Here is a 27,499-nt window from a genome sequence, read left to right on the forward strand (position 1 = left end):
TTTATACACCATACTATTACAGTCATGTGGTACCATGTAAAATAAATTCATACGCTGTTATTTCATTAAAACTTCCATGTAAAAATACATACATTTTCTCAATTTATAATTTTTCTAATCTCATATAATGAGTAAAAATTCACGTACGCTTAATTCTTAAAATAGTAAAAAGATAACCTTCTTTGTGCAAAAATAATTTATATCATTACAATAAAAAAAATCTCGTAAACTTTTTTATATTATGTGTATAATTTAAAACATATTCGGAAGTAGTAATATTAATAACTATATAAAATCATATTTTTCAAACCATTTTTTTTTCTTTGCAAAAAATGTTCCATTCAAAATACCATATCAAATATATATATATAATAGTATCAAGATTGTTAAACTTATGGGGTGTAACAATAAGAATGTTGTTTTTTATGGTCCTGGTATTCTAAGTGTTGGTTTATATAAATTGAAACTGCATATTGATTTTTCTGAATCCCTTCTTACTTTCAACATAATGTTGGAATTAAACGTCGTTCACTAGATGAAAGTTCTGCTTACTTGTGGCATAGACATTTGGGTCATATATCCAAAGAAAGGTTAGAAAGATTAGTAAAAAATGAGATTCTTCCGAATCTAAATTTTACTGATCTTAATATATGTTTGTATTGCATTAAGGGAAAGCAAACCAAACATAGTAAGAAAGGTTCCACAAGAAGCACCCGGCTTCTTGAAATTATACACACTGATATTTGTAGACCCTTTGATGCTCCATCTTTTGGTGGAAAAAAATATTTTATCACTTTTATCGATGAATTTTTACATTATGGATACATCTATTTGCTGAAAGAAAAATCTCAAGCAATAAATCTCTCAAAGTGTTTGTTAATGAGGTTGTAAGACAATTATATAAAAAGTTAAAAATCATTAGGCCAGATAGAGGTGGTGAATATTATGAAAAATATAATGAATCAGGACAATGTCCAGATCCATTTGCAAAGTTCCTCGAGGAATGTGGCATAAGTGCAAAATATACTATGCCAGGAACAACTCAACAAAATAGTGTTACGGAAAGGCGTAATTGAACACTTATGGATATGGTTAGGAGTATGATGAGTAATTCCTCATTACCCAAATCATTGTGGATGTATGCTCTTAAAACTGCCATATATTTATTAAATAGGGTTCCTATTAAGGCAATTCCAAAGAGCCCCTTTGAACTGTGGACAGGAAGAAAACCTAGTTTAAGGCACCTGCATGTTTGGGATTGCACAGCGGAAGGTAGAGTTTATAATCTACAAGAAAAGAAATTAGATTCTCGAACAGTAAGTGATTACTTTATTGGTTACCTAGAGAAATCTCAAGGGTATCATTTTACTGTCCAAACCATAGTTCGAGAATTATTGAAACCGGTAATGCAAGATTCATCGAGAATGATGAAGTTAGTCGGAGTGTTAAAAAATAAAGTATGAAAATAAAAGAGGTTAGGGTCAATATTCTATTATCCACGAATGTGCCTACTTCCACACAAATACAAAATATTGTTCAAGTTGATGAAGAACACTTTGAGAACACCGAGCAACATTTGGATGAAACACTTCATGAAGAAACTAACTCACAAATATCTGACACAAATTAACCACAAGAAATGCCATTAAGAAAATCCCAAAGAGTTAGAAAATCGGCTATTTCGAATGATTACGTGGTTTATTTGCAAGAGTTGGATTTTGACATTGGTTTTAATAAGGATCCGGTTTCATTTTTACAGGCCATAGAAAGTAATGAGTCTGACAAATGGATTGATACCATGAAAGAAGAGTTAAAATCCATGGAATACAATAAAGTCTGGGATCTCATTGAATTGCCAGAAAGTTTTAAAAGAATCGGGTGTAGATGGGTCTTTAAGACCAAACGTGATTCAAATGGCAATATTGAACGATACAAAGTCAGACTTGTTGCCAAGGGTTATACTCAAAAAGGAGGCATTGATTATAAAGAGACCTTTTCACCGGTCTCAAAGAAAGACTCGTTAGGAATTATTATAGCTTTGGTAGCTCATTATGATTTAGAGTTACACCAAATGGATGTGAAAACTCTCTTTCTTAATGGAGACCTCGAGCAGGAAGTTTATATGGACCAACTAGAGGGTTTCGAAACTAAAGGAAAAGGTCAAATGGTGTGTAAACTGAAGAAGTCAATATATGGACTTAAACAAGCCTCACGACAATGGTATATAAAGTTTAATGATACCATAACATCTTTTGAATTTGTGAAAAATACCGTTAATCGGTGTATATACCAAAATATAGGGATCAAGTTTATATTTTTAGTCCTATACGTTGATGATATCCTACTTGCTACTAATGATTTAGGCATATTGCGTGAGACTAAAGATTTTATTTCTAAGAATTTTGAAATGAAAGATATGGGTGAGGCATCCTATGTGATAGGAATTGAAATATTTCGTGATAGATCACAAAGATTATTGGGATTCTCTCAGAAAGGCTATATCGAACGAGTTCTAGAGATATTTAGCACGAATAACTGTTCAACATGAATTGTTCCAATTCAAAAAGGGGACAAATTTAGTATCATGCAATGCCGCAAAAATGATGTAGAACAAAAAAAAATGGAATTGATTCCTTAATCTTCTATTGTTGGTAGTCTGATGTATACTCAGACTTGCACAAGACTCGATATTAATTTTACAGTCGAAATGCTGGGAAGATATCATTGTAACCCAGGAATTGATCACTGGAAAGCTGCAAAGAAAGTCTTGAGGTACCCGAAAGGAACGAAGGATTACATGTTCATGTATAGGAGATCCAAGCATTTGGAAGTTGTTGGATACTCGGATTCAGATTTCGCTGGATGTATTGACACTAGAAAATCCACGTTTGGTTAGTTGTTCTAATTAGCTGAAGGAGCAATATCATGGAAGAGTGCCAAAATAATCTGTCATTGCTACATCCATGTGGAAGCAGAATTTGTGGCATGTTTTGAAGCCACAATTCATGCATTATGGCTGCGAAACTTTATTATAGGACTTGGGGTTGTCGACACAATTATCAAGCCGATGAAAGTTTATTGTGATAATTCTGCAGAAGTATTCTTCTCCAAGAATGATAAGTACTCCAAAGGTGCCATGCATATGGAATTAACGTAATTTACCATCAAGGAGGAAGTTCAAAAACAAAGAATGTCACTTGAGCATATTGGAATAGATCTCATGATTGCAGATCCGTTAACGAAAGATTTACAGCCAAAGATATTTAAAGAACATGTACATAGAATGAGTCTTGGTTGTATTTATGATATTTTGACACTCTGATCTCATTTATTAGTTTCTGATGGAAAATTTTATTTTGTGTCTCATACAACTGACACTAGTTGTATGAGGCATTTTTTGTCTCACAATTTTGTGGACCCAGATTTTGTAAACCCAGAATAGTAAGATTTGGGGTCCATAAATTTATGAGAGAAAAAGGAGCCTCACACAACTAATGTAAGTTGTGTGAGACACACAATAAAACTTCTCGTTTCTGATATACATTAATGATTTCCTGTTTCTCATAATGGTGTACACATTATTGTTTTGAGATGTTACAGGATATGTCTCAATGAGACATTATTGTGGACCGTAAGATTTTATAGCTTATGGACCTGATACGATGAGTTGCTAATGTTGTAGTATATGGAAGTGTCACGATCAGAAATTTTCCACCTTCGGGACCGTGATGGCGCCTAACATCGCACTTGCTAGGCAAGCCAACGTTAGAGTTCTATTTACCTTTTTCCTTTAATTTTTACAATTAAAATTTAACAAAACTAAATCAACAGAAATAAAAGCGGAAGTACATAATTAACTGATTATCCTTTTTCTATTAACAAAACCGAAATAGTTACCACCCAGAAATTGGTGTCACAACCCACGACATTCTATGAATATCTACAAGTATTGGTCTGAAAGAAAAGTATATCTGCCTCGAAAGAAAATAAAATAGAAATGTAGAATATAGGAGGGGACGCCAGGTCCTACGGACGCCTGTAAGACTACCTTAGGTCTCCTAGATGAATGCCTACAACCGACCTCTCGATCATCCACAACCAGCTCCAAAATCTGTACAGAAAGTGCAGAGTGCAGTATTAGTACAACCGACACCATGTACTGGTGAGTGCCGAGCCTAACCTCGACGAGATAGTGACGCGGTTACAGCGAGGCATTTACAATATAACCTGCATACAGTTGATAATAAAGTAAAAGGAAGTACGGAACGAAATGGAACAGTAACTTACAGTAAAATAAATACGGAACTCAATTATCTTGCCAGTACTCAGCTATAACCAATACTTAAGAGAATTACAATGTTACAGAATAAAATCACAGTAGAGGAAGAATACATAAACAACAAACTGATGTGGCGTGTATCCTGATCCCACCATATAATCAATAACAATATGAACATTCACCCTTAGTACTCATGTTGCGGCGTGCAACCCGATACCACCATTCCACCTTTATTACTCCTCAATATATCACTCTTATTCTTCCTGTTGCAACGTGTAACCCGATTCCACCTGTCCACCCTTATTACTCCTTGTTGCGGCGCACAACCCGATCCCATTAGACATTCATATTTCACCCTTATTCCTTCTATTGCGGCGTGCAACCCGATCCTACCATATCAGTACCAATCACACAATAAGAATAGAAATTTTTACAATTTAGCTCAAAAACCCTCCACAATATATAAACCTCAAACCAAGTCAAACAGAAGACTATACAATCATGAAACCTCACTCCGTTATTTCTGCACATCGAGACCAACCGAAATATACTATGAAACACCGGTAAACCAGCTTAACCAATAATGTAACACAATGAAACTACGGAATAACTAATACCTTCAATAAAGAAAACAACATCTAAAAGGAAGCAATTAGATATGGAAGCATCAATAAGCATGAAACAGTTAAAACAGAAAGATAATATATATATTGGGAATGCGGAAGGGAACAGGCTAAACAAATAATTTGGCGGCGCATATGTACTCGTCACTTATATGCCGCACATGGAATTTCACATAGCAATCAAGTCGGGGGTCCCTAATCCCTCAAGTCAAAGTTAGACCAAACACCTACCTCAAACCAACGGGTAATTCAAAGCTCAACTACTGCTTTACCTCTCGATTCCACCTCCAATCCACACGTATCTAGTCATAATTAACTTAATAACATCAATTATCGATAAAGAAATCAATTCCAATGCATAATTATAGGTTTTCCAACATTTTTTCCAAAAAGATAAAAAAAAAAACCGACCCCGGCCCGCTTAGTCAAAACCCAAAATTCGGACCAAAACTCAATTACCCATTCACCCACGAGCCCGGATATACAATTGGTTTTGGAATCCGACCTCAAATTGAGGTCTAAATCCCCAAATTTCGAAATTCCTAAGTTCTACCCAAAAATTCCCAATTCCACCATGAAAAACCCTAGATTCTAGGATGAATCTTGTAAAAAGAAGTAAAAATTTGAAATAAATGAGATAAGAATCATTTACTTATGATTTGGGGAAGAACTAGCGTTTGGAAAATTGCCTCTTCAAGTTTAGGTTTTGAAAAATGGGAGAATAAATGAAAAATCTCGTCTAAGTCCAAAGTTATCAGCTACAGATATCACATTTGCGACAATGCGAAGCTCATGTCTGTCACGACCCGGATTTTCTACCTTCGGGAGTCGTGATGGCGCCTACTAGTGTGAGCTAGGCAAGCCAATTATTGAATAAGTAACCTTTTTACCCTTTTTATACTCTTTAACAGTTATAAAGCAATAACGTGTAAATAGCGGAAATTTAAAATAAGCGGAAGAAAAGCAAAAAAATATCTGAACATGTAACTAATACAACTATTTAAGCATTAACCACCCAGAACTGTTGTCAAAGTGTCACAGACGATCTAAGATTTACTACATATAAAATCCGAAAAATAAACGATACACTGTTTCTGAATAAAGGAAATGAAACAGGTATAAAGGGATAGAGGGAGACGTCAGGGCCTGCGGACGCCTGCAGGTCTACCTTGGATCTTCGCGTGGACTGAAGGTAGCTACCCAATCTACGATCCAAAAGCTGCTCTAGGATCTACCCATAGGGCAGAGTGTAGTATCAGCAAAACTGACCCTATGTGCTGGTAAGTGCCTTGCCTAACCTCGGCGAAGTAGTGACGAGGCTAAGACCAGACTACCAAACAACTTGTGCAATTCAACTATATACAGCGGAAAAGAAAAACAAAAATAAACCGTCAAATATGGGAGGGGTAGCATGCCGCGGGGGAGATATCAATTCAGAACAGAAAGACAACAGGTAATTGAAAGAAACAATATATCTCAGATATCAACAAAGAACCAGAAATCAATAAGTGCATGGTATCACCCTTCGTGCTTTTACTCTCATCCTCACCAAAGCAATCAAGTAATGAAAATGTGCACGGCATCACCCTTCGTGCTTTTCCTCTCGTCCTCACCATATTATTAATATAATCGGCACGGAATGGTACATCGTGCAGCACAGCATCACCCTTCGTGCTTTACACTCTTTCCTCACAAATCATACACGGCATCACCCTTCGTGCTTTAACACTCTCTCACTAAAACAATACACGACATCACCCTTCGTGCTTTAACACTCTTCCTCACCCAAACAATAATAAAAAATAATAGGGCAAGGGAATAAATGAAATTACAATAAGAATCCCAGCAAGGGAACAATAGTTCAACAATCAAGTCCCGGCAAGGGAATAACATCAAAAGAAGCATCAATATCCCGGCTAGGGAGATAACATCAAAAACAACAAATTCCCAGCAAGGGAGATAATATAATGACTCTCTTCCCTTTTTCACTTTTACTTAACAACTCACTTCACAACTTTGAGCCAATGCTCTAAAAGGTTCAATTTCCACTTATATTTTCACATTTCATTGTACAACTTGAGCCAACGCTCCTCAATGTTCAATTGTCTCAATTACTTTCACAAACTTTGCCCACCAATAGAAATCATCATCAAAGCATGAATAATACAACGAAGCCATAATAGTCATAATATAAGACTCACGAGCATGATTGACACCAACGTATAGATACTCGTCACCATGCCTGTACGTCGTACTCGACAAATACCACATAGCAAATAGGACTCGACTCCTAACCCCTCAAGCTAAGGTTAGACCAAATACTTACCTCGATGCCTCGAACACAATTCACATCTCATCTATCACTTTACCCCTTGATTCCACCACCAGTTCACTCGTATCTAGCCACAAGTTACTTAATTACATCAATAAATGCTAAATGAATCAATTCAAATGCATGAAAATGAGTTTTCTAAAGTTTTACCCAAAAAGTCAAAAATCGCCCCTAGGCCCACATGGTCAAAACCCGAGGTTCGAACCAAAACCAGATTACCCATTCCCCCATGAACCCAAATATATGATTTGTTTTGAAATCGGACCTCAAATTGAGGTCCAAATCCCCAATTTTTGAAAAACTTAGGTTCTACCCAAAACACCCAATTTCCCCCATGAAAATCATTGATTTTGAGTTGAAATCATGTGAAAAGATGTTAATGATTGAAGGAAACGAGTTAAAATTGACTTACAATCGATTTGGAAGAAGAGTTGTCTTTGAAAAATCGCCCAAGAGTGTTTTCGTTTTGAAAGAGTGTGAAAATGGGAGATTTTCGGCTAAGTATAAAAATTGCAGGTTGCAGATATGGGAATTGCGACCAGGGTTCACAATTGTGAACCCCGACCTCTGCTATGTTCGCATTTGCGAACAAGATGTCGCATTTGCGACCAAGTAGATTTTCCGGTCTTCTACGCATTTGCGATACAAGAGTCGCATTTGCGACTAAGGCAGTAGATGGGGGGAATAACATTTGCGATGGGAACCTCGCATTTGCGAGATAGTGCTGGCCTGGGCTAGTTTGCATTTGTGACATAGCCTTCGCAAATGCTAAGCGTGCAGGCCTGCAATACATCAGTTCAAAATTTGCAACATCCTAAGTCAAAATTCCACTTCGTGGCCTATCCAAAACAAACCCCAGCCCTCGGGTCTCCAAACCAACCATGCACACCAACCTAAAAACATCATACGGACTTGCTCGTGCATTCAAATCGCTAAAATAACATCAACAACTATGAATTTAGCATCAAATCATAAAATTTCTTAAGAACTTCAATTTCTAATTTTCTCAAACACGATCTGATTCACGTCGTTTCAAGTCCGTTTCTTACCAAATTTAATAGACTTACCTTAAATCACATATAAGACTTGTACCGGGCGTCGGAACTAAAATGCGGGCCCGATACCATCAAGTTTTAATCACAATTCACTTCCAAATCTCATAAATAATTTCAGAGAATAATTTTCTTTAAAAATTTATTTCTCGGGCTTGGGACCTCAGAATTCGATTCCGGGCATACGCCCAAGTCCCATATTTTCCTACGGACCATCCGAGGCCATCAAATCACGGGTCTGGGTCTGGTTACCCAAAATATTGACCGAAGTCAACTTAAACTCATTTTAAATGCAAAATTCATCATTTTCACATTTTCACAAAATGGCTTTCCGGCTATGCGCCCGGATTGTGCATGCAAATCGAGGTGATGCCGAAAGAGGCTTTTAAGGCCTTGGAATGAAGAATTAACTTTTAAAACAAGTGATGACCCAAGGTCATCACATCCTCCACCTCTAAAACAAGTGTTCGTCCTCGAACGAACAGAAGAAGAAAGTACATGAGTCAGGGAAAAGATGGGGATAACGGCTCCGCATATCGGACTCGGACTCCCAGGTCGATACCTCAGCGGGCTGACCTCTCCACTGAACACGAACATAAGAAAAAATCTTCGATCTCAACTGACGAACCTGCCAGTCTAGAATAGCTACCGGCTCCTCCTCATAAGACAAGTCCTTGTCCAACTGGATAGTGCTGAAATCTAACACGTGGGATGGATCGCCGTAATATTTCCGAAGCATGGACACATGAAACACTGGATGCACGGCTGATAAGCTCGGCAGCAACGCAAGTCTATAAGCCACCTCTCCCACTCGATCAAGAATCTCAAATGGGCCAATGAACCTAGGGCTAAGCTTGCCCTTTTTCCCAAATCTCATTATGCCCTTCGTAGGCGACACCCGAAGCAATACCCGCTCCCCGACCATGAATGCGAAATCTCAAACCTTACGGTCGGCATAACTCTTTTGCCTGGACTGAGTTGTACGAAGCCTATCCTGAATAATCCTAACCTTGTCCAAGGCATCCTGAGCCAGATCCGTACCCAAAAACCGAGCCCTTCCCGGCTCAAACCATCCAACCGCCGACCGACACTGCCTATCATACAAAGCCTCATACGGAGCCGTCTGGATACTCGACTGGTAGCTGTTGTTGTAGGCAAACTCTACTAAACACAAAAACTGATCCCACGAGCCTCCAAAGTCAATGACACAAGCTCGGAGCATATCCTCCAAAATTTGAATAGTCCGCTCGGACTACCCGTCCATCTGAGGATAAAACGTTGTGCTCAACTCAACCCATGTGCCCAACTCTCGCTGAACTGCTCTCCAAAAATGGGAGGTAAACTACGTACCTCGGTCCGAAATGATAGACTCGGGAACACCATAAAAGCGAACTATCTCCCGGATATAGATCTCAACTAACCTCTCCAAAGAGTAGGAGACTGCCACATGAATGAAATGTGTTGACTTGGTCAGCCTATCAATAATAACCCACACTGCGTCGAACTTCCTCTAAATCCATGGGAGTCCAACAACAAAGTCCCTAGTGATACGCTCCCACTTCTACCCAGGAATCTCAATCTTCTGGAACAAACCACCGGGCCTCTGATGCTCGTACTTAACCTACTGACAATTCAAACACCGAGCCACATATGCAACGATATCCTTATTCATTCTTCTCTACCAATAATGTTGCCGCAAATCCTGATACATCTTAGCAGCGCCCGGATGAATAGAGTACCGGGAACTATGGGCCTCCTCTAAAATCAACTCTTGAAGCCCATCCACATAAGGCACACGAACTCGACCCTGCAACCTCAAAACTCTATCATCTCCTAAGGTAACCTGCTTGGCACCTTCGTGCTGCACCGTGTCTCTAAGGACACACAAATGGGGATCATCATACTGCCGATCACGGATACGCTCCAACAAAGAGGAACAAGCGACCGTGCAAGCTAACACACGACTGGGCTCAGAAACATCCAACCTCACAAATTGATTGGCCAAAGCCTGAACATCCAAAGCAAGTGGTCTCTCACCGATCAAAATATAAGCAAGACTGCCCATACGGGCTGACTTTCTACTCAAAGCGTCGGCACCACATTGTTCTTTCCTGGATTATATAAGATGGTGATATCATAGTCCTTTAATACCTCCAACCACCTTCTCTACCTTAAATTTAGCTCCTTCTGCTTGAACAAATACTGCTGACTCTTGTGATCCGTGAACACCTCACATGCTACTCCATACAGATAATGCCTCCAAATCTTCAACGTGTGAACAATGGTTGCTAACTCCAAATCATGAACTGGATAGTTCTTCTCATGAATCTTCAACAGTCGCGAAGCATAGGCAATGAACTTTCCATCTTGCATCAACACCGCACAAAGTCCAATACGAGATGCATCATAATAAACTGTATAAGGCCCTGAACCTGTGGGCAAAACCAACACCGGTGTCGTAGTCAGAGCTGTCTTGAGCTTCTGAAAGCTCGCCTCACACTCGTTCGACCATCTGAACTGGGCACCCTTCTGGGTCAACCTGGTTATCGGGGATGTGATAGATGAGAACCCCTCCACAAACCGACGATAATAGCCTACCAATCCGAAGAAACTCCGAATCTCTATAGCTGATGTTGGTCTAGGCCAGTTCTTGACTGCCTCAATCTTCTTCGGATCAACCTGAATACCCTCTTAGAATACCACATGACCTAAGAATGCAACTGAACTCAACCAGAACTCACATTTTGAAAACTTGGCATACAATTGACTATCCCTCAAAGTCTGAAAACCCACTCTAAGATGCTGCTCGTGCTCCTCCCGGCTACGGGAATAGATCAAAATATCATCAATGAATACTATCACAAACAAATTCAAGTAAGGCCTGAACACTCGGTTCATCAACTCCATAAAAGCTGTTGGGGCATTTGTCAACCCAAATGGCATCACTAAGAACTCATAATGCTCGTACCAAGAGCGGAAAGATGTCTTAGGGACATCGGATGCCCTAATCCTCAACTGATGGTAGCCAGATCTCAAATCGATCTTCGAGAAGACCTTGGTACCCTGAAGCTGATCAAACAAATCATCAATCCTCGGCAATGGATACTTATTCTTGATTGTAACCTTGTTCAACTACCGGTAATCAGTACACATTCTCATCGATCCGTCCTGCTTCTTAACAAACAACATCGGCGTACCCCAAGGTGAAACACTAGGTATAATGAAACCTTTCTCAAGCAAGTCTTGCAACTGCTCCTTCAACTCTTTCAACTCAGGCGGGGCCATATGATATGGCGGGATAGAAATGGGCTGAGTGCCCGGAGCCAAATCCATGAAAAAGTCAATATCCTTGTCGGCCGGCATACCCGGTAGGTCTGAAGGAAATACCTTAGGAAACTCACGAACAACGGGCACAAAATCAATAGAAGGAACCTCAGCACTAGAATCATGGACATAGGCCAAATAGGCCAAACACCCCTTCTTGACCATATGCCGAGCCTTCATATATGAGATAACACTGCGGGTAGAATGACCAGGAGTCCCTCTCCACTCTAAACGAGGTAAACCCAGTAAGGCTAAGGTCATAGTCTTGGCATGGCAGTCCAAGATAGCGTGAAAAGGTGATAACCAGTCCATCCCCAATATGACATCGAAATCAATCATGTCCAGAAGAAGCAAATCTACACGAGTCTCAAGACCCCCAATCACAACTATACAAGAACGTTGGACTCGATCTACCATAATAGAATCACCCACTGATGTAGACACATAAATAAGAGCACTCAAAGAATCACTAGGCATGACCAGATACGGTGCAAAATAAGATAATACATAGGCGTACGTAGATCCCGGATCAAATAAAACTGAAGCATCTCTACTACAAACCAGAACAGTACCTGTGTTAACCACTTCGGAAGCCTCAGCCTCGGGCCTGGCTGGAAGAGCATAACATCAGGGCTGGTCCCCACCACCTTGAACTACATCTCTAGGACAGCCTGCTGCTGGCTGGCCTCCACCTCTAGCGGCCTGAGCTCTACCTCTAACACCTCTACCTCCACCTCTAGCACCTCTACCCCCCACCTCTAGCTGGCTGGGCGGGCTGTGAACACTCGGTGCCTGAACCATGGTACGGGAACCCTGATGCTGAGAGCTACTCGCTGCTCGAGGGCAAAACCTAGCAATGTGACCCATATCACCACAAGTGTAACAAGCCCTCGGCTGCTGAGACTGCTGACCCTGACGACCTGAATGACCACCCCGAAAACTCTGAAGTGGCGGTGCACCAATAAGAGCTGGTAGTGCACTGTAGGACTGTTGATCAGAATATTGCATATGGGGACCACAACCACCTGAAGCACCGTGAGAAACCTGAAGTGCTAACTAAAAAGGCCTAGGAGGATGGCCTCTACCATACGAATCTCTGCCTCCAGACGAGGTACCACTGAATTGGCCTAAATGACGAGGCCTCTTGTCAGACCCCTGACCACCCCCTGCGATAAAACCATCTCAACTCTCCTGGCCATATTGGGCGCCTCCTGGAAAGAAATCTCACTCCCATTCTCACTGGCCATATGAAGTCAAATCGGCTGAATAAGTCCCTCAATAAACCTCCTCACCCTCTCTCTCTCTCTCTCTCTCTCTCTCGGTAGGAAGTATGATAAGAGCATGACGAGCCAAGTCGATGAATCTGGTCTCATACTGAGTAACAGTCATAAAACCCTGCTGGAGACGCTCAAATTGCCTCTGATAGATCTCTCTCTGAGTAATAGAGAGAAACTTCTCCAGAAATAACTGAGTAAACTGCTCCTAAGTCAAAATTGGTGATCCGACTGGTCTACCCAAGCAATAATCTCTCCACCAAGTCTTGGCGGATCCAGATAATCGAAAAGTAGCAAATCGACCCTGTTGGTCTCCACGATCCCCATGTTCCTGAGAACCTCATGACAGTTGTCTAGATAATCCTGGGGATCCTCAAAAGATGCACTGCTGAAAGTAGTAGTGAAGAGCTTGGTGAACCTGTCCAACCTCCACAAAGAATCGGCAGACATGGCTACTCCATCACCGATATGAGCTACCACACCCGGCTGAACTGCTCCAACTGGCTGGACTGCTAGAGTCTGGAACTGGGGAGTTGCCTGCTCCAGAGTGCGAGTAGCATGAGTCTAGGCTCCTCCTTCTACCTAAGAGACGGTTGGTGCTACAGGAAGCAAGCCTGCGCGGTTGACACTCTCCATAAGGCCCACTAGACGGACTAGAGCATCCTAGAGTACGGGGCTAGCAATAAACCCCTCTAGGACCTGAGCTGGGCCCACCAGAACTGTCTGGGCTGGAACCTCATCATCAAAGTCAACCTGAGGCTCCGTCGCTGGTGCTGCTGCACTGGTTGAGCTCTACCCCTACTTCAGTCTCTAGTACAGACTCGGCCTCGCCCTCCACCCCTCGTGGGAGCTGCTGCTGGGAGCTCGGGCTGCTGGTTAGTGGATGAGGAAGCGCGTGTTCTCACTATCTGTAAAAGAATAGAGTAGAAACCCAATTAGTATTGAGAAACCAAACCGCACGACAGGAAAGAATCAATGTGAAGTTTTTCCTAACTCTGTAGCCTCTGGGGGATAAATACAGACGTCTCCGTACCAATCCCTCAGACTCTACTAAGCTTGTCTATGAACTATAAGACCCATGTAACCTAGAGCTCTGATACAAACTTGTCACGACCCGGATTTTCCACCCTCGGGAGTCGTGATGGCGCCTACTAGTGTGAGCTAGGCAAGCCAATTATTGAACAAGTAACCTTTTTACCATTTTTATACTCTTTAATAGTTATAAAGTAATAACGTGTAAACAACGGAAATTTAAAATAAGCGAAAGAAAAGCAATAAAATATCTGAACATCTAACTAATACAACTGTTTAAGCCTTAACCACCCATAACTGGTATCACAGTGTCACAGACGATCTAAGATTTACTACATACAAAATCCGAAAAATAAACAATACACTATTTCTGAATGAAGGAAATGAAACAGGGATAAAGAGATAGAGGGAGATGCCTGCAGGTCAACCTTGGATCTCCGCGTGGACTGAAAGTAGCCACCCAATCTACGATCCAAAAGCTGCTCCGGGATCTGCACATAGTGCAGAGTGTAGTATCAGTACAACTGACCCCATGTGTTGGTAAGTGCCTAGCCTAACCTCGGAGAAGTAGTGACGAGGCTAGGCCCAGACTAATAAACAACCTGTGCAATTCAACTATATACAGCGAAAAAGAAGAACGGAAATAAACAGTCAAATATGGGAGGGGTAGCATGTTGCGGGGGAGATATCAATTCAGAATAGAAAGACAATAGGTAATTGAAAGAACAATATATCTCGGATATCAATAAAGAACCAAAAATCAATAAGTGCACGGCATCACCCTTCGTGCTTTTACTCTCGTCCTCACCAAAACAATCAAGTAATGAAAATGTGCACAGCATCACCCTTCATGATTTTACTCTCGTCCTCACCATATAATCAATATAATCGGCACGGATGGTACGTCGTGCGGCACGGCATCACCCTTCGTGCTTTACACTCTTTCCTCACAAATCATACACGACATCACCCTTCGTGCTTTAACACTCTCTCACCAAAACAATACACGGCATCACCCTTCGTGCTTTAAAACTCTTCCTCACCCAAACAACAATCACAAATAATAGGGCAAGGGAATAAATGAAATTACAATAAGAATCCCGGTAAGGGAACAATAGTTCAACAATCAAGTCCCGGCAAGGGAATAACATCAAAAGAAGCATCAACATCCCGGTTAGGGAAATAACATCAAAAACAACAAATTCCCGGCAATGGAGATAATATAATGATTCTCTTCTCTTTTTCACTTTTACTTCACAACTCACTTCACAACTTTGAGTCAATGCTCTAAAAGGTTCAATTTCCACTTATACTTTCATTTTTCATTGTACAACTTGAGCCAACGCTCCTCAATGTTCAAATGTCTCAATTACTTCCACAAACTTTGCCCAACAATAGAAATCATCATCAAAGCATGAATAATACAACGAAGCCATAATAGTCATAATATAAGACTCACAAGCATGATTGACACCAACATATAGATACTCGTCACTATGCCTATACGTCATACTCGACAAATACCACATAGCCAATAAGACTCGACTCCTAATCCCTCAAGATAAGGTTAGACCAAACACTTACCTCGATGCCTCGAACACAATTCACGTCTCAACTATCGCTTTACCCCTTGATTCCACCACCAATTCATTCGTATCTAGCCACAAGTTACTTGATTACATCAATAAATGCTAAATGAATCAATTTTAATGCATGAAAATGAGTTTTCTAAAGTTTTACCCAAAAAATCAAAAATTGCCCCTGGGCTCACATGGTCAAAACCCGAGGTTCGAACCAAAACCCGATTACCCATTCCCCCACGAACCCAAATATATGATTTGTTTTGAAATCAGACCTCAAATTGAGGTCCAAATCCCCAATTTTTGAAAAACCTAGATTCTACCCAAAACACCCAATTTCCCCCATGAAAATCATTGATTTTGAGTTGAAATCATGTGAAAAGGTGTTAATGATTGAAGAAAACGAGTTAAAATTGACTTACAATCGATTTGATAGAAGAGTTGTCTTTGAAAAATCGCCCAAGAGTGTTTTTGTTTTGAAAGAGTGTGAAAAATGGGAGATTTTCGGCTAAGTATAAAAATTGCAGGTTGCAGATATCGGAATTGCGACCAGGGTTCGCAATTGCGAACCTCGACCTCTGCCATGTTCGCATTTGCGAACAAGATGTCGCATTTGCGACTAAGGCAGTAGCTGGGGGGAATCGCATTTGCGATGAGAACCTCGCATTTGTGAGATAGTGCTGGCCTGGGCTAGTTCGCATTTGCGACATAGCCTTCGCAAATGCGAAGCCTGCAGGCCTGCAATACATCAGTTCAAAATCTGCAACATCCTAAGTCAAAATTCCACTTTGTGGCCTATCCAAAACTCACCCGAGCCCTCGGGGCTCCAAACCAATCATGCACACCAACCTAAAAACATCATACGGACTTGTTTGTGCATTCAAATCGCTAAAATAACATCAACAACTATGAATTTAGCATCAAAATCATGAAATTTCTTAAGAACTTAAAATTTCCAATTTTCTCAAAAACGATCTGATTCACGTCGTTTCAAGACCGTTTCTTACCAAATTTCACTGACTTACATTAAATCACATATAAGACATGTAACGGGCGTCGGAACCAAAATACGGGCCCGATACCATCAAGTTTTAATCACAATTCACTTCCAAATCTCATAAATAATTTCAAAGAACAATTTTCTTTAAAAATTCATTTCTCGGGCTTGGGACCTCGGAATTTGATTCCGGACATACGCCAAAGTCCCATATTTTCCTACGGACCCTCCGGGACCGTCAAATCATGGGTCCGGGTCCGTTTACCCAAAATATTGACCGAAGTCAACTTAAACTCATTTTAAATGTAAAATTCATCATTATTAATTGATTTTCACAAAATGGCTTTCCGGCTACGCGCCCAAAATGTGCACGCAAATCGAGGTGATGGCAAAAGAGGTTTTTAAGGCCTCGAAATGCAGAATCCACTTTTAAAACAAGTGATGACCCTAGGGCCATCACAATGTCGTAAATGTGGGAAAGGTATCGCAAATGCGAACACCTCGCATTTCTTCTGCCTTCGCAAATGTGAAATCCCAGCAAATGCGGCCTTTTCATTCGCAATTGCGAAGTACCCAGTTCCCTCCCATGCTCGCAAATGCAGATATTCTTCGCAAATGCGAGGCTTGCATTTGCGAGCCAAACCTCGTATTTGCGAGATATGCAGACCTGAACACACCAGCAAATTTTTCTTTAGTCCAAAACACTCCGTAATATATTCGAAACTCACTTGAGCCCTCGGGGCTCCAAACCAAACATACACGCAAGTCTTAAAACATCACATGAACTTGCTCGTGTGATCAAATCGCCAAAATAACATCCAAAACTACGGATTTAACAACAAAACACATGAAATTTTCAAGATAGTTTCAAAACTTCTATTTTCTCAACCAAATGTCCGAATCACATCAAATAAACTCCGTTTTCCACCAAATTTCACAAACATGACTTAGATATTATATTAAACCTATATCGGGCTCCGAAATCATAATACGGGACCGATACCAACAAGATCAAACATTAATCAATTCCTTCAATTCCTTAACTTTTTAGTCTTACAATTTCATCAAAAATTCATTTCTCGGGCCTAGGACCTCGGAACTTGATTCCGGGCATATGCTCAGGTCCTATATTTTACTACGGACCTACTGGAACCATGAAATCACAGTTCTAGGTTCGTTTACCCAAAACATTGACCGAAGTCAATCAAAATCAACGTTTTAGGCCAAAAATTGTTATTTCATAAATTTTCCAAATAAATTCTTTCCGGAATCACGCTCGGACTGCGGACGCAAATCGATGAGAGATAAAATAAGGGTTTTAAGGCCTCGGAACACGGATTCGAGTTCTAAAATAGAATATGACCTTTTAGGTCATCATAGGAAGGGAGTATGTAGACAAATTATAAATAACCTCCATAACTCACATGTCACGACCCAAAATCAACTATCGTGATGGCGCCTATCGTGGAACTAGGACAACCTCAAACTCAACAACCCAACACGGTAAAATAACTTTAAAATCATGACGGAAGCAGTTAACATTAAACAAATTCTTTTGAAAACATAATAAATCCCAAAGTGTGATACAATCTAGTCCAAAATCGGGGTATCACCGAGTACATGAGCGCCTATTTAGAATACAATCCACTATAGTGTCTAAATAAATAACTGAAAATACAACTGATGATAAAGGAAGAGAGTCAAGGCCTGCAAATACGGTGCAGCTACCTTGATAGTCTCTTAACTCTAGGACCTCAATCAGCAACCGTCGCCGGGAACAATGTTGCATGGATCTGCACACGAGGTGTAGGGAGTAACGGAAGTACACCAACTCAGTAAGTAACAAGCCCAAACTTTGGTCTGAAAGGTAGTGACGAACTCAAGCAGTACAGATAAAAATAGAAATGACGGTGCAGAAACGTAGGCATGCTTTCAAATTAGTTGAACAACTCAAACAGTAAAGTAAAGCAGATCTAAACAGTTTAAAGAATATAACTCAACTATCTCTACATGCCAATGTGCATACTGTAGGAAATGCACCATGCGCTCCCACTCTCAAGTGCTCAACCACTTGGTACTGTATATGGCCGTCCAGCCCAGGGAAGATCCATCCTGGAACATATACAACACTGACTATAAGTCACCCAGTACCGAGGAAAAGGGCAATCTAACCCTGTGGAGAAGATCCATCTCCAGATATCAAGTACTTCAGACAAGATTCATGTCCAAGGAAGATCCATCCCTCAATAATATCATCCACGCTCACTGGGGGTGTGTTACAGACTCTGGAGGGGCTCTTATAGCCCAAGCTCTATCACAAATCAATATAATCACTGCGACATGCAGCCCGATCCCATAACTATCACTCATAATCATGCTCTCAACCTCACTCAGTCATCAATCTCTCCAGTCTCACCCACGAGCTAACATGTCATGAAAACTAACCCGGAACAATGATATGATGAATCAATAAATAACTGAGACTGAGATATGATATAAAAATGCATGAACATGACTGAGTACGAAATATCAATAAAAATAGTGAGATGACAGCAAGGAACAACCACTAAGGGCCCCAACAATATAGGCATAAAGCCTAAACATGATATCTAGCATAATTTACAGCACAATTACTTTATCACATGATACAAACATAGATATCAACAAGAGAAAGTCACTATACGGTGCCATGGAATCCACCAGGTCTCAATTCTCATAGTGCACGCCCGCACGCTCGTCACTGGCATACGCATCACCTCAATATCAATCACATATCACATAATTCGGGGTTTCGAATCCTCGGAACCAAGTTTGAAAGCGTTACTTACCTCAAATCGAGCAGATCTCTACTCCGAAATGCTTTCGCCTCTCAAATCGGTCTCCAAACATCCCAAATCTAGCCACAAATAGTACAACACAATCAATAAAGGCTAAAAGGATCAATTCCACAAGAAAACTACTGGGTTAGAGTCAAAAATCCGAAATCGGCCCGAATCCTACCCCCGTCCCACGTCTTGAAATCCAACAAAAGTCACAAAACCCGAAAGTTCATTCACTCACGAGTCTAACCATACCAAATTTACACAAATCTGATAACAAAATCCCATTCAAAACCTCAAAAATCCATCTCAAGAACACTTCCTCTTTTTCTCCAATATTTCACCCCAAATCACAAATTAGATGATAAAATTGAAGACATAATCATGGGATTTAGCCAAAACCAAGTAAAAATCACTTACCCCAATGTTTTTTCCTTGAAAAAACTTTCAAGAATAGTCTCTCCCCAAGCTCCAACTCGTCAAAAAATGGAAAATGGGAGTCCCCTTATTTTATAACTTAAAGTTTTTGTCCAGGCTTCCCTCGGTCGCTACCCTCGATTTTCCCCCTCGATTCTGCCTCGATCATGGCCTCGATCCTGCCCTCGATCATGGCCTTGATCCTGACCTCGATTTTTGACCACCTCGATTTTTTTTACCACCTCGATTTTTGACAGATGAAGAAAACTAGAATCACACCAACAGATATCAGCCATCAATCAAAGTGCAAAAATGATCCGTTAACCACCCGAAACTCACTCGAGGCCCACGGGATCTCAATCAAACATACCATCAAGTCCCAAAACATCATACGAATTTAGTCGAATCCTCAAATCGCCTCAAACAACATTAAAAACACGAATTACACACGGATTCAAGCTTAATGAAACTAAGAACTTCCAACTTCTATATTCGATGCCGAAACCTATCAATTCAAGTCCGATTGACCTCAAATTTTGCACACAAGTCATAAATGACTTAACGAAACTATGAAAATTTTCAGAACCGGATTCTGACCCCTATATCAAAAAGTCAACTCTCCGTCAAACTTTTCAAAAATTTAACTTTTGCCAATTCAAGCCTAATTCTACTACGGACCTCCAAAACACAATCTGAACGCGCTTCCAAGTCCAAAATCACCTAACGGAGCTAACAGAACTATCAAAATTCAAATCCGAGGTCATTTACACATAAGTCAAAATCCGATCAACTTTTTCAATTTAAAGTCACAATTAAGAGACTAAGTGCCTCGATTCACTCTAAAATCACTCCGGACCCGAACCAACTAACCCGATATATCATAATATAGCTGCAGAACACAAAAGAATCAGGAAATGGGGAAATGGGGCTATAACTCTCAAAACACCGGTCGGGTTTAGTTGTTTATCGTATTATGGTATTTATGATGGACATTATAGAAGAGATTTATTTATGCACAACTAATGTCCCTATATTATATATTAATATTATGTGATTATTGGGCCAAGTGGGAGAATGTAATATTTTCCTACGTATATGTTTTAGGCCCGTAATTAATACTTAATTAATGAGCAAATCACATCCGTCCGATCTGTTACTTGATGAACGTCCCGAATTAAACGAGAACCTCTATAAATTGGTCATCTCCATCACTAAAGTCGACGGTAACGAAAGTTAGAAAAAGGGATGAGAAACTAATTTTAATTAATGTTTCCGCTTCACGATAATAACTTCCACTTCAAATATATTTTTTTATAATAATTTTTGTGTAAAATTATCATGGTCAAGATCCCGACACAAATTAAAGTTTACGGTAATACTATCAGTTCTTTTGGGCAACATAGCAAATGAAAACTCAGGATCAGTAAGTCACAATTCAATTAATGTTCGACGACCGACTTAACTGTTCAGAAAACAGAGACCCAGAGTAGGCGCGTGCGGGACCATAAATTAAGCAACGATGACATAATAGAACAACCGTCGTCTCGCCTCGTATCTATCCTCTCAAAATTTGCAATTTTCTGCCATTCACAGTTCACTGTGAAGTTATCCATATCTATATTATCCGTTGCAAAAAGAAATATCTAGGCATAAATCTTGAAAATAACCCCAACCTCCCCTATATAAAACCTGATGAAAGCTGAGATTGATCAATCAAGAAAGTACAGGAGCCCCCACAGTTTCCCTTATTTAAGTCGTCCTTATCACAATACATGCATAGTTTCTACTGGATCAGATTCTCTGTTCTGTTCCCTCCCTCCTTTCCCAAAATAGAAACCCCTTTCTCATTCTTCTACATTAAGCCAATTCTAAGTGAAGCCAAGCCACTTTTGACATATTAAATCTGTCTTTCAACCCCTTTTGAGAATTAAGGTCCAGCAATCAGGGTCCAAAAGTTAGAATATTCTCATATGTATGGCTCTGAATTATATGGATTTGAAGCAAATAAAAAAGGAACTGGTTTATACTCAAAAGAATAAAAACTTGATTGTTGCTTTGGGAGCTCTAGGTGTCACTGGTTTTGGTGCATACAAAGCTTATAACTCACGTTCTATGGCTTTAAAAAGGGAAAGATTGTTTAAGCTTGCTGATGCAGTTATTTCTTTAGCTGAAATGGTATCTGATTCTGCTGATGCAATTGGAATTTTCTCAAGAGATCTAAAGGAATTTATACGATCTGAATCTGATCAAATTCCTACAAGTTTAAAGCAGATTTTAAAGATTCCTCAGTCAGATGAGCTTTCAGAGTCTGTTGTTAAGGTTACTAGTGCTTTGACTATTGGATTTCTCAAAGGTTACCAGCAAGAAACAGAGAGAACTGGCTCTGGTTTGTTTGACCAAATCCTAAATAAACTGTTTTCTGATGCAGGGAGTGGTTTTGCTTCTGTAATTGTGGGAAATTTTGTTAGGAATTTGGTACTGTCATTTTATTCTGTTAAACAGAGTTCAGATATTGAATACTCTGTTCCAATATGGATTGATGCTTTGTTTCAGGATAAGTGCAGAGAATTGATTGGGAATTGTGTGCAATTATTTGTGAGCACTGCTGTTACTGTTTATCTTGACAGAACAATGCATATCAACACCTACAATGAGATATTTACTGGGTTGACAAATCCCAAGAATGAAGCTAAAACGAGAGAAATGCTAGTGACCATATGTAATGGTGCCGTAGAAACTTTTGTCAAAACTTCTCATCAAATTTTGACAAGTACAGAAATGGATTCATCTGCTCTTTCAGTTAATAACTTCAAAGAGAAACAATTTTTGGATGAGGATCAGGACAGTGAATGGATGAATAAAGTAGTATGTTCTACTTTGGCAATGCCATGCAATAAGACGTTTATTCTTGATTTGAGTGGGAGGCTTATTTTTGAGTGTGTTAAATCTTTTGTGGAGATTCTACTGGAAAAGTTATATGAGTGTTTGAGAAGATATGTAGATTTTATCAACGAGGAGATTGTTCGAAGTACTGCTGAAGTTTATAGGTGTGTGAGTGTGAAGTCCTCTGCTGTTATTAGCTTATGCCTTAGTTTGTGTGTGGACATCTTGAATGGTCCTTGGGTTTTGGTTCTTACTTAAAGTTTATCACTGTCACAATATTCCAGCAAGAGAAAGGTTCTTTGTCGGTAAAACTCTTTGCATATTTACTCTCTGTCTTAGATTTATTGTACTAGTTGAATGAATTTAACAATGTATGTTGTCTCTCATACAGAAGGTTAGCAGGTAGTACCACTAGTATTAGTGCTAGTCTTAGTGTTCTATTATTGTTAGATTTATATTGCTACACATCACTTTCTTATTATCTTGTTGTTGCAACTATTTTCTTTTCATTTTTCCTTGAAACGAGGGTCTATCAAAAATAATTTTTATATCTCAAGGTAGGATTAATATTTGCGTACACACTACCCTCTCCGGACCCACTTGTGGGATTATCCTGTGTTTGCTATTGTAGTTATGTTGTCTCTCTAGTCTTTGATCTCTGCTCTTAAGTTCTTTCACTTTTATATTCTAGATTTAGGTGATCATGGTTTTGGTAAGAAAATATTGAGGAAATTAAATGTCTACTTCAGTAATCTTTTGCAAATTATTGGGTAGTTATTTATTAGAGCATGAATTTGCTTAGTCCAAAATACAAGCTTGTAAGAGAGAAGTCTCAACGGCGGAACTTTTGTGCTACAAGTGATGCCTCACCAGTTGCAGTAAGCACGACTCTTGTTAACATTTCTCAACCTTTATAAATTATAAGATTAGTTGCAATGCTTGGTTTTGATTTGATTTTAAGCTGCTAGTCTTTTGCTTAATTATGTTAGAAGAATCAAACACCATTCTTTTTATGGAGTTAGCTGTAAGCTCAATATAAAATAGTATATACATTTTAATGGTGTTCAACTATATAGGTCTAAGTTAGAAGCCCTCATTGCACAAAACATTGTTCAAGGAGAAATTCATGGTGTGATTGCGAACTCAAAAAACACTTTTAAGTATCTAAAAATCATTACCTGGATTTATGATCTAATAGCACTGGTGGAAGCCTTCCACATTATAGCGGGATTTTGATTTTAATCAATCCTTCTTTTTAATAATGATAGTATTCAAAATCAGCTTACGCATTACACCAAATTAGTTGCTCCCTCCGTTCCAATTTATGTCAACTTGTTTGATTGGGCACGAAGTTTAAGAAAAAATGAAAACTTTTGAGATTTGTGGTCATAAATAAGTCAAAAAGGGCCCTAGAGTATTTGTGTGATAATAAAAACTTCTTATTAAAAGTAAAATTGTAAGTTTAAGTTAAATTATTATCAAATATAGAAAGGGGTCATTCTTTTTTGAACGTACCAAAAAAGAAATAGGTTCACGTAAACTGGAACGGAGGTACTACGTATTATTTCTTACCAACACAAAGTGTCAAAGTGACAGTGTCTTACCGTATTCTTCTCGATCCCCGTCCCATTCATCACTTGTAAAAAAACTTTTCTGAAGAAAAGATACCATGAAAATCAACAAGGGATACATCAAAAGTGATTTAACACTATCACTAGCAATCGTATTATTGTATCACATTGAGACTTACAAGGCTATAACTAAATATTGAAACAATCTTCGAAAGTTAGAAGCAAACTATTCTTTTTTTTTCCCTTCCTAATGCATAAATTCTCATTATATGACCCAACATTAGATCTAGATTTTTATACATCGATTTATAAGAGATGGGTTAATCTAAATCAATATTAATATCCAAACGACATAGCTATGGTATTTATAAAGATTACCGAACGTGTATTATTAGTTAGCAATATCTTAGAGTAATAATGGAGCAATAAATGATTCAAAAATATAAAGGATAGCAGTAAATGATAATGAATGGTATGTAAGTAAATAATGGACCGCAGTTCACCCGACAGGGTGAGATTTTTCCACTGATTCCTCTGACAATAATGGATAATGATAAGCACTTGAATATATTACTTCTTCTTGGATCAGGAGAGATAAGTAAGAAAAGAAATATAAAGACAAACTTTATATGTATATGATAAAGCGAGAATCTTCAGAGAATGTCAATATTGTTCTTTACAAAAGTGTTCAATACCCTTTTTAGGAGTACACCTCTTCCTATTTATAAAGGTACATGAGCCACAAAACCCTAGATAGTACAACATAGAGGAATATTTACTGCATATTCTCTAGGGAATCTAAATCTTTAAACTATTTGTTGTTGCACGTCGAGGACAGGTGCTCGTTCTCGTCCTCGTTTCCCATTTAAGCTAAATCTAAATCTAAATCTTTGCAAGTGCATTCAGTGTTCCGAGGCCTAAAAACTCCCTTTTACCCCACTTTGATTTGCGTGCGTGGTCCGGACCCATATCCGGAAAGCCTTCTATGTAAAAATATGAGAAATAGAAATTTTAGAGTTAAAATTATGATTATGGTTGACTTTGGTCAACATTTTTAGTAAACAGACCTGGATCTGTGTTCTAACTATCCCGGGAGGTCCGCAGTAAAATATGGGACTTGGGCGTATACCCGAAAATGAATTCCGAGGTCCCAAGCCTTAGAAATCAATTTTTGAAAGAAATTATTTTATTGAATTATATAAGAAATAAAGAAAAGAATTCATATTTGAAACCATTGTTATCGGGTCCGTATTTTGGTTCCAGAGCCCGGTACAAACTTGTTATAGTATTTGAAAGATAAATGTGAAATTTGGTGAAAAACGGAGTTTATTTGACGTGAGTTGGACTTCCGGTTAAAGAGTTATAAACTTTGAGAGTTCTTGATGAAAATGTTGAGTTTTGAGGTTTAATTCATGATTTTACATGTTATTTTGAGGATGTGATCGCACGAGTAGGTCCATATAATGTCTTTGAGTTAGTATGCACACTTGGTTTGGGGTTCAGAGGACTCGGGTGAGTTTCGGGTAGGTCCCGGGATGTCTTAGGCTTAAAAACATGGATGTTGCAGGTTCAGAGAAGTGCAAACCTCTGAACCCACAGTGCTAAATAGTTTTTGTTTTGTCCGCACTGGTGACTGTGCGGCCGCAGTCCATTTTGTGCGGTCTGCACAGGTTCACTGATACGACTTCGGAAGCCCATATCTTTTGATCTACGAGAAATTTGGGGATGATTCAAAAGTAAAAGTTGTAGATCTTTGAATCTAGTTTTCAGAAACATATTATAATAGGCATTTGGACATCTCTATAAAAAGTTATGGCCAAAATACTAAGACATGTCACCGCAGAACACAAGTAGTGTTGTGCGTCCGCAATTGGTTTTGTGCGGTTCGCACAGGACACCTGAGAATAGTATATTTAGACGGGATTTTTAGTTATTTTTTATTTTTCAAAACCCCAAAAATATAAGAGGCGATTTTCCAAACAACCTTTCTTCTCCAAAACGTTGGTAAGTGATTTCTAACTCATTTCCTTCACTCCATAACATCTTTTAACATGATTTCAACTCAAAAGCAATGATTTTCATGGGGGAAATTTGGTGTTTTGGGTAGAACCTAGATTTTTCAAAAAATTGAGGATTTGGACCTCGATTTGAGGTCTGATTTCAAAACAAATTATATATTTGAGTTCGTGGGGGAATGGGTAATCAGGTTTTGGTTCGAACCTCGGGTTTTGACCATGTAGGCCCGGGGGTGATTTTGACTTTTTGGATAAAACTTTGGAAAATCCATTTTTATGCATTCAAATTGATTCATTTAGCGTTTATTGATGTAATTAAGTAACTTGTGACTAGATACGAGCGAATTGGCGGTGGAATCAAGGGGTAAAGCTATAACTGAATCGTGAATTGTGTTCGTGGCATCGAGGTAAGTGTTTGGTCTAACCTTAGCTTTAGGGATTAGGAGTTGTGTCCTATTTTCTATTTGCTTCTTGTTGAGTACGACGTATAGGGATGGTAACGAGTATCTATATGTTGGTGCCAAGCATGACCGTGAGTCTTATATTGTGATTTTCATGATTTCGTTGTATTATTCATGCTTTGGTGAAGATTTCTAATTATTGTATAAAGTTTGTGGAAAGAATTGTGACCTATGAACATTGAGGAGCGTTGTCTCAAGTTGTATAGCAAAATTGTGAAAGTATAAGTGACAATTGAACTTTTAGAGCATTGGCTCGAGTTGTGAAGTAAATTATGAAGTAAGAGTGAGAAAAAGAAGAGATCATTATGTTGCCCCAGTGCCAGACTATTGTTGAATTGTGGTTCCCTTGCATTGTGTTCTTAATTGATATTACGAATGCTTAGGTTGAGGATTCTTTGTGTTGGGTAGGGATTATGGGTATAGCTGAGGTAGTTAGGTGTCGGAATGAGGTTAGTTATAGCTGAGGTAGTTAGGTGTGGTGACGAGTTTGGTTATAGCTGAGGTGGTTAGATGTTGTAACGAGTTTGGTTATAGCTGAGGTAGTTAGGTGTGGTATCAAGTTTGGTTATAGTTGTTTCTCCCTTGCCGGGACGTGATTGCTTGTGCTGTCGAATCCCTTGCTGGGACAGTGTAGACCTTATTGATCTCTTGTCGGGACTCTCGTTATAATTGTAAATATTATATATGGATCGGGTTGCACGCCGCAATAATATTATATGTGGATCGGATTGCACGCCGCAACAACATTCTATATGGATCGGGTTTCATGCCGCACCAATATTATATATGGATCGGGTTGCACGCCGCAATGATCGGGTTGTACGCTACAACAATATTATA

At 39.3% G+C, this 27,499-nt stretch overlaps 1 protein-coding gene across 1 annotated transcript; it reads left to right on the top strand.

The window, feature by feature from the left end:
* The first annotated feature begins 21,703 nt into the window (after positions 1-21,703).
* Positions 21,704-22,870, top strand: LOC104220555 (protein PHLOEM PROTEIN 2-LIKE A10-like). Its single transcript, XM_009771445.2, has one exon. The coding sequence runs from the start codon at positions 21,704-21,706 to the stop codon at positions 22,868-22,870; it is 1,167 nt and encodes a 388-aa protein (XP_009769747.1).
* The last annotated feature ends 4,629 nt before the right edge of the window (positions 22,871-27,499 follow it).

Source organism: Nicotiana sylvestris, chromosome 2 (genome assembly GCF_000393655.2).
Source record: "Nicotiana sylvestris chromosome 2, ASM39365v2, whole genome shotgun sequence".
NCBI lineage: Eukaryota > Viridiplantae > Streptophyta > Magnoliopsida > Solanales > Solanaceae > Nicotiana > Nicotiana sylvestris.

Coding starts and splice junctions, on each gene's coding strand:
- LOC104220555 (XM_009771445.2), top strand. CDS start 21,704: ATGGCTCTGAATTATATGGATTTGAAGCAAATAAAAAAGGAACTGGTT.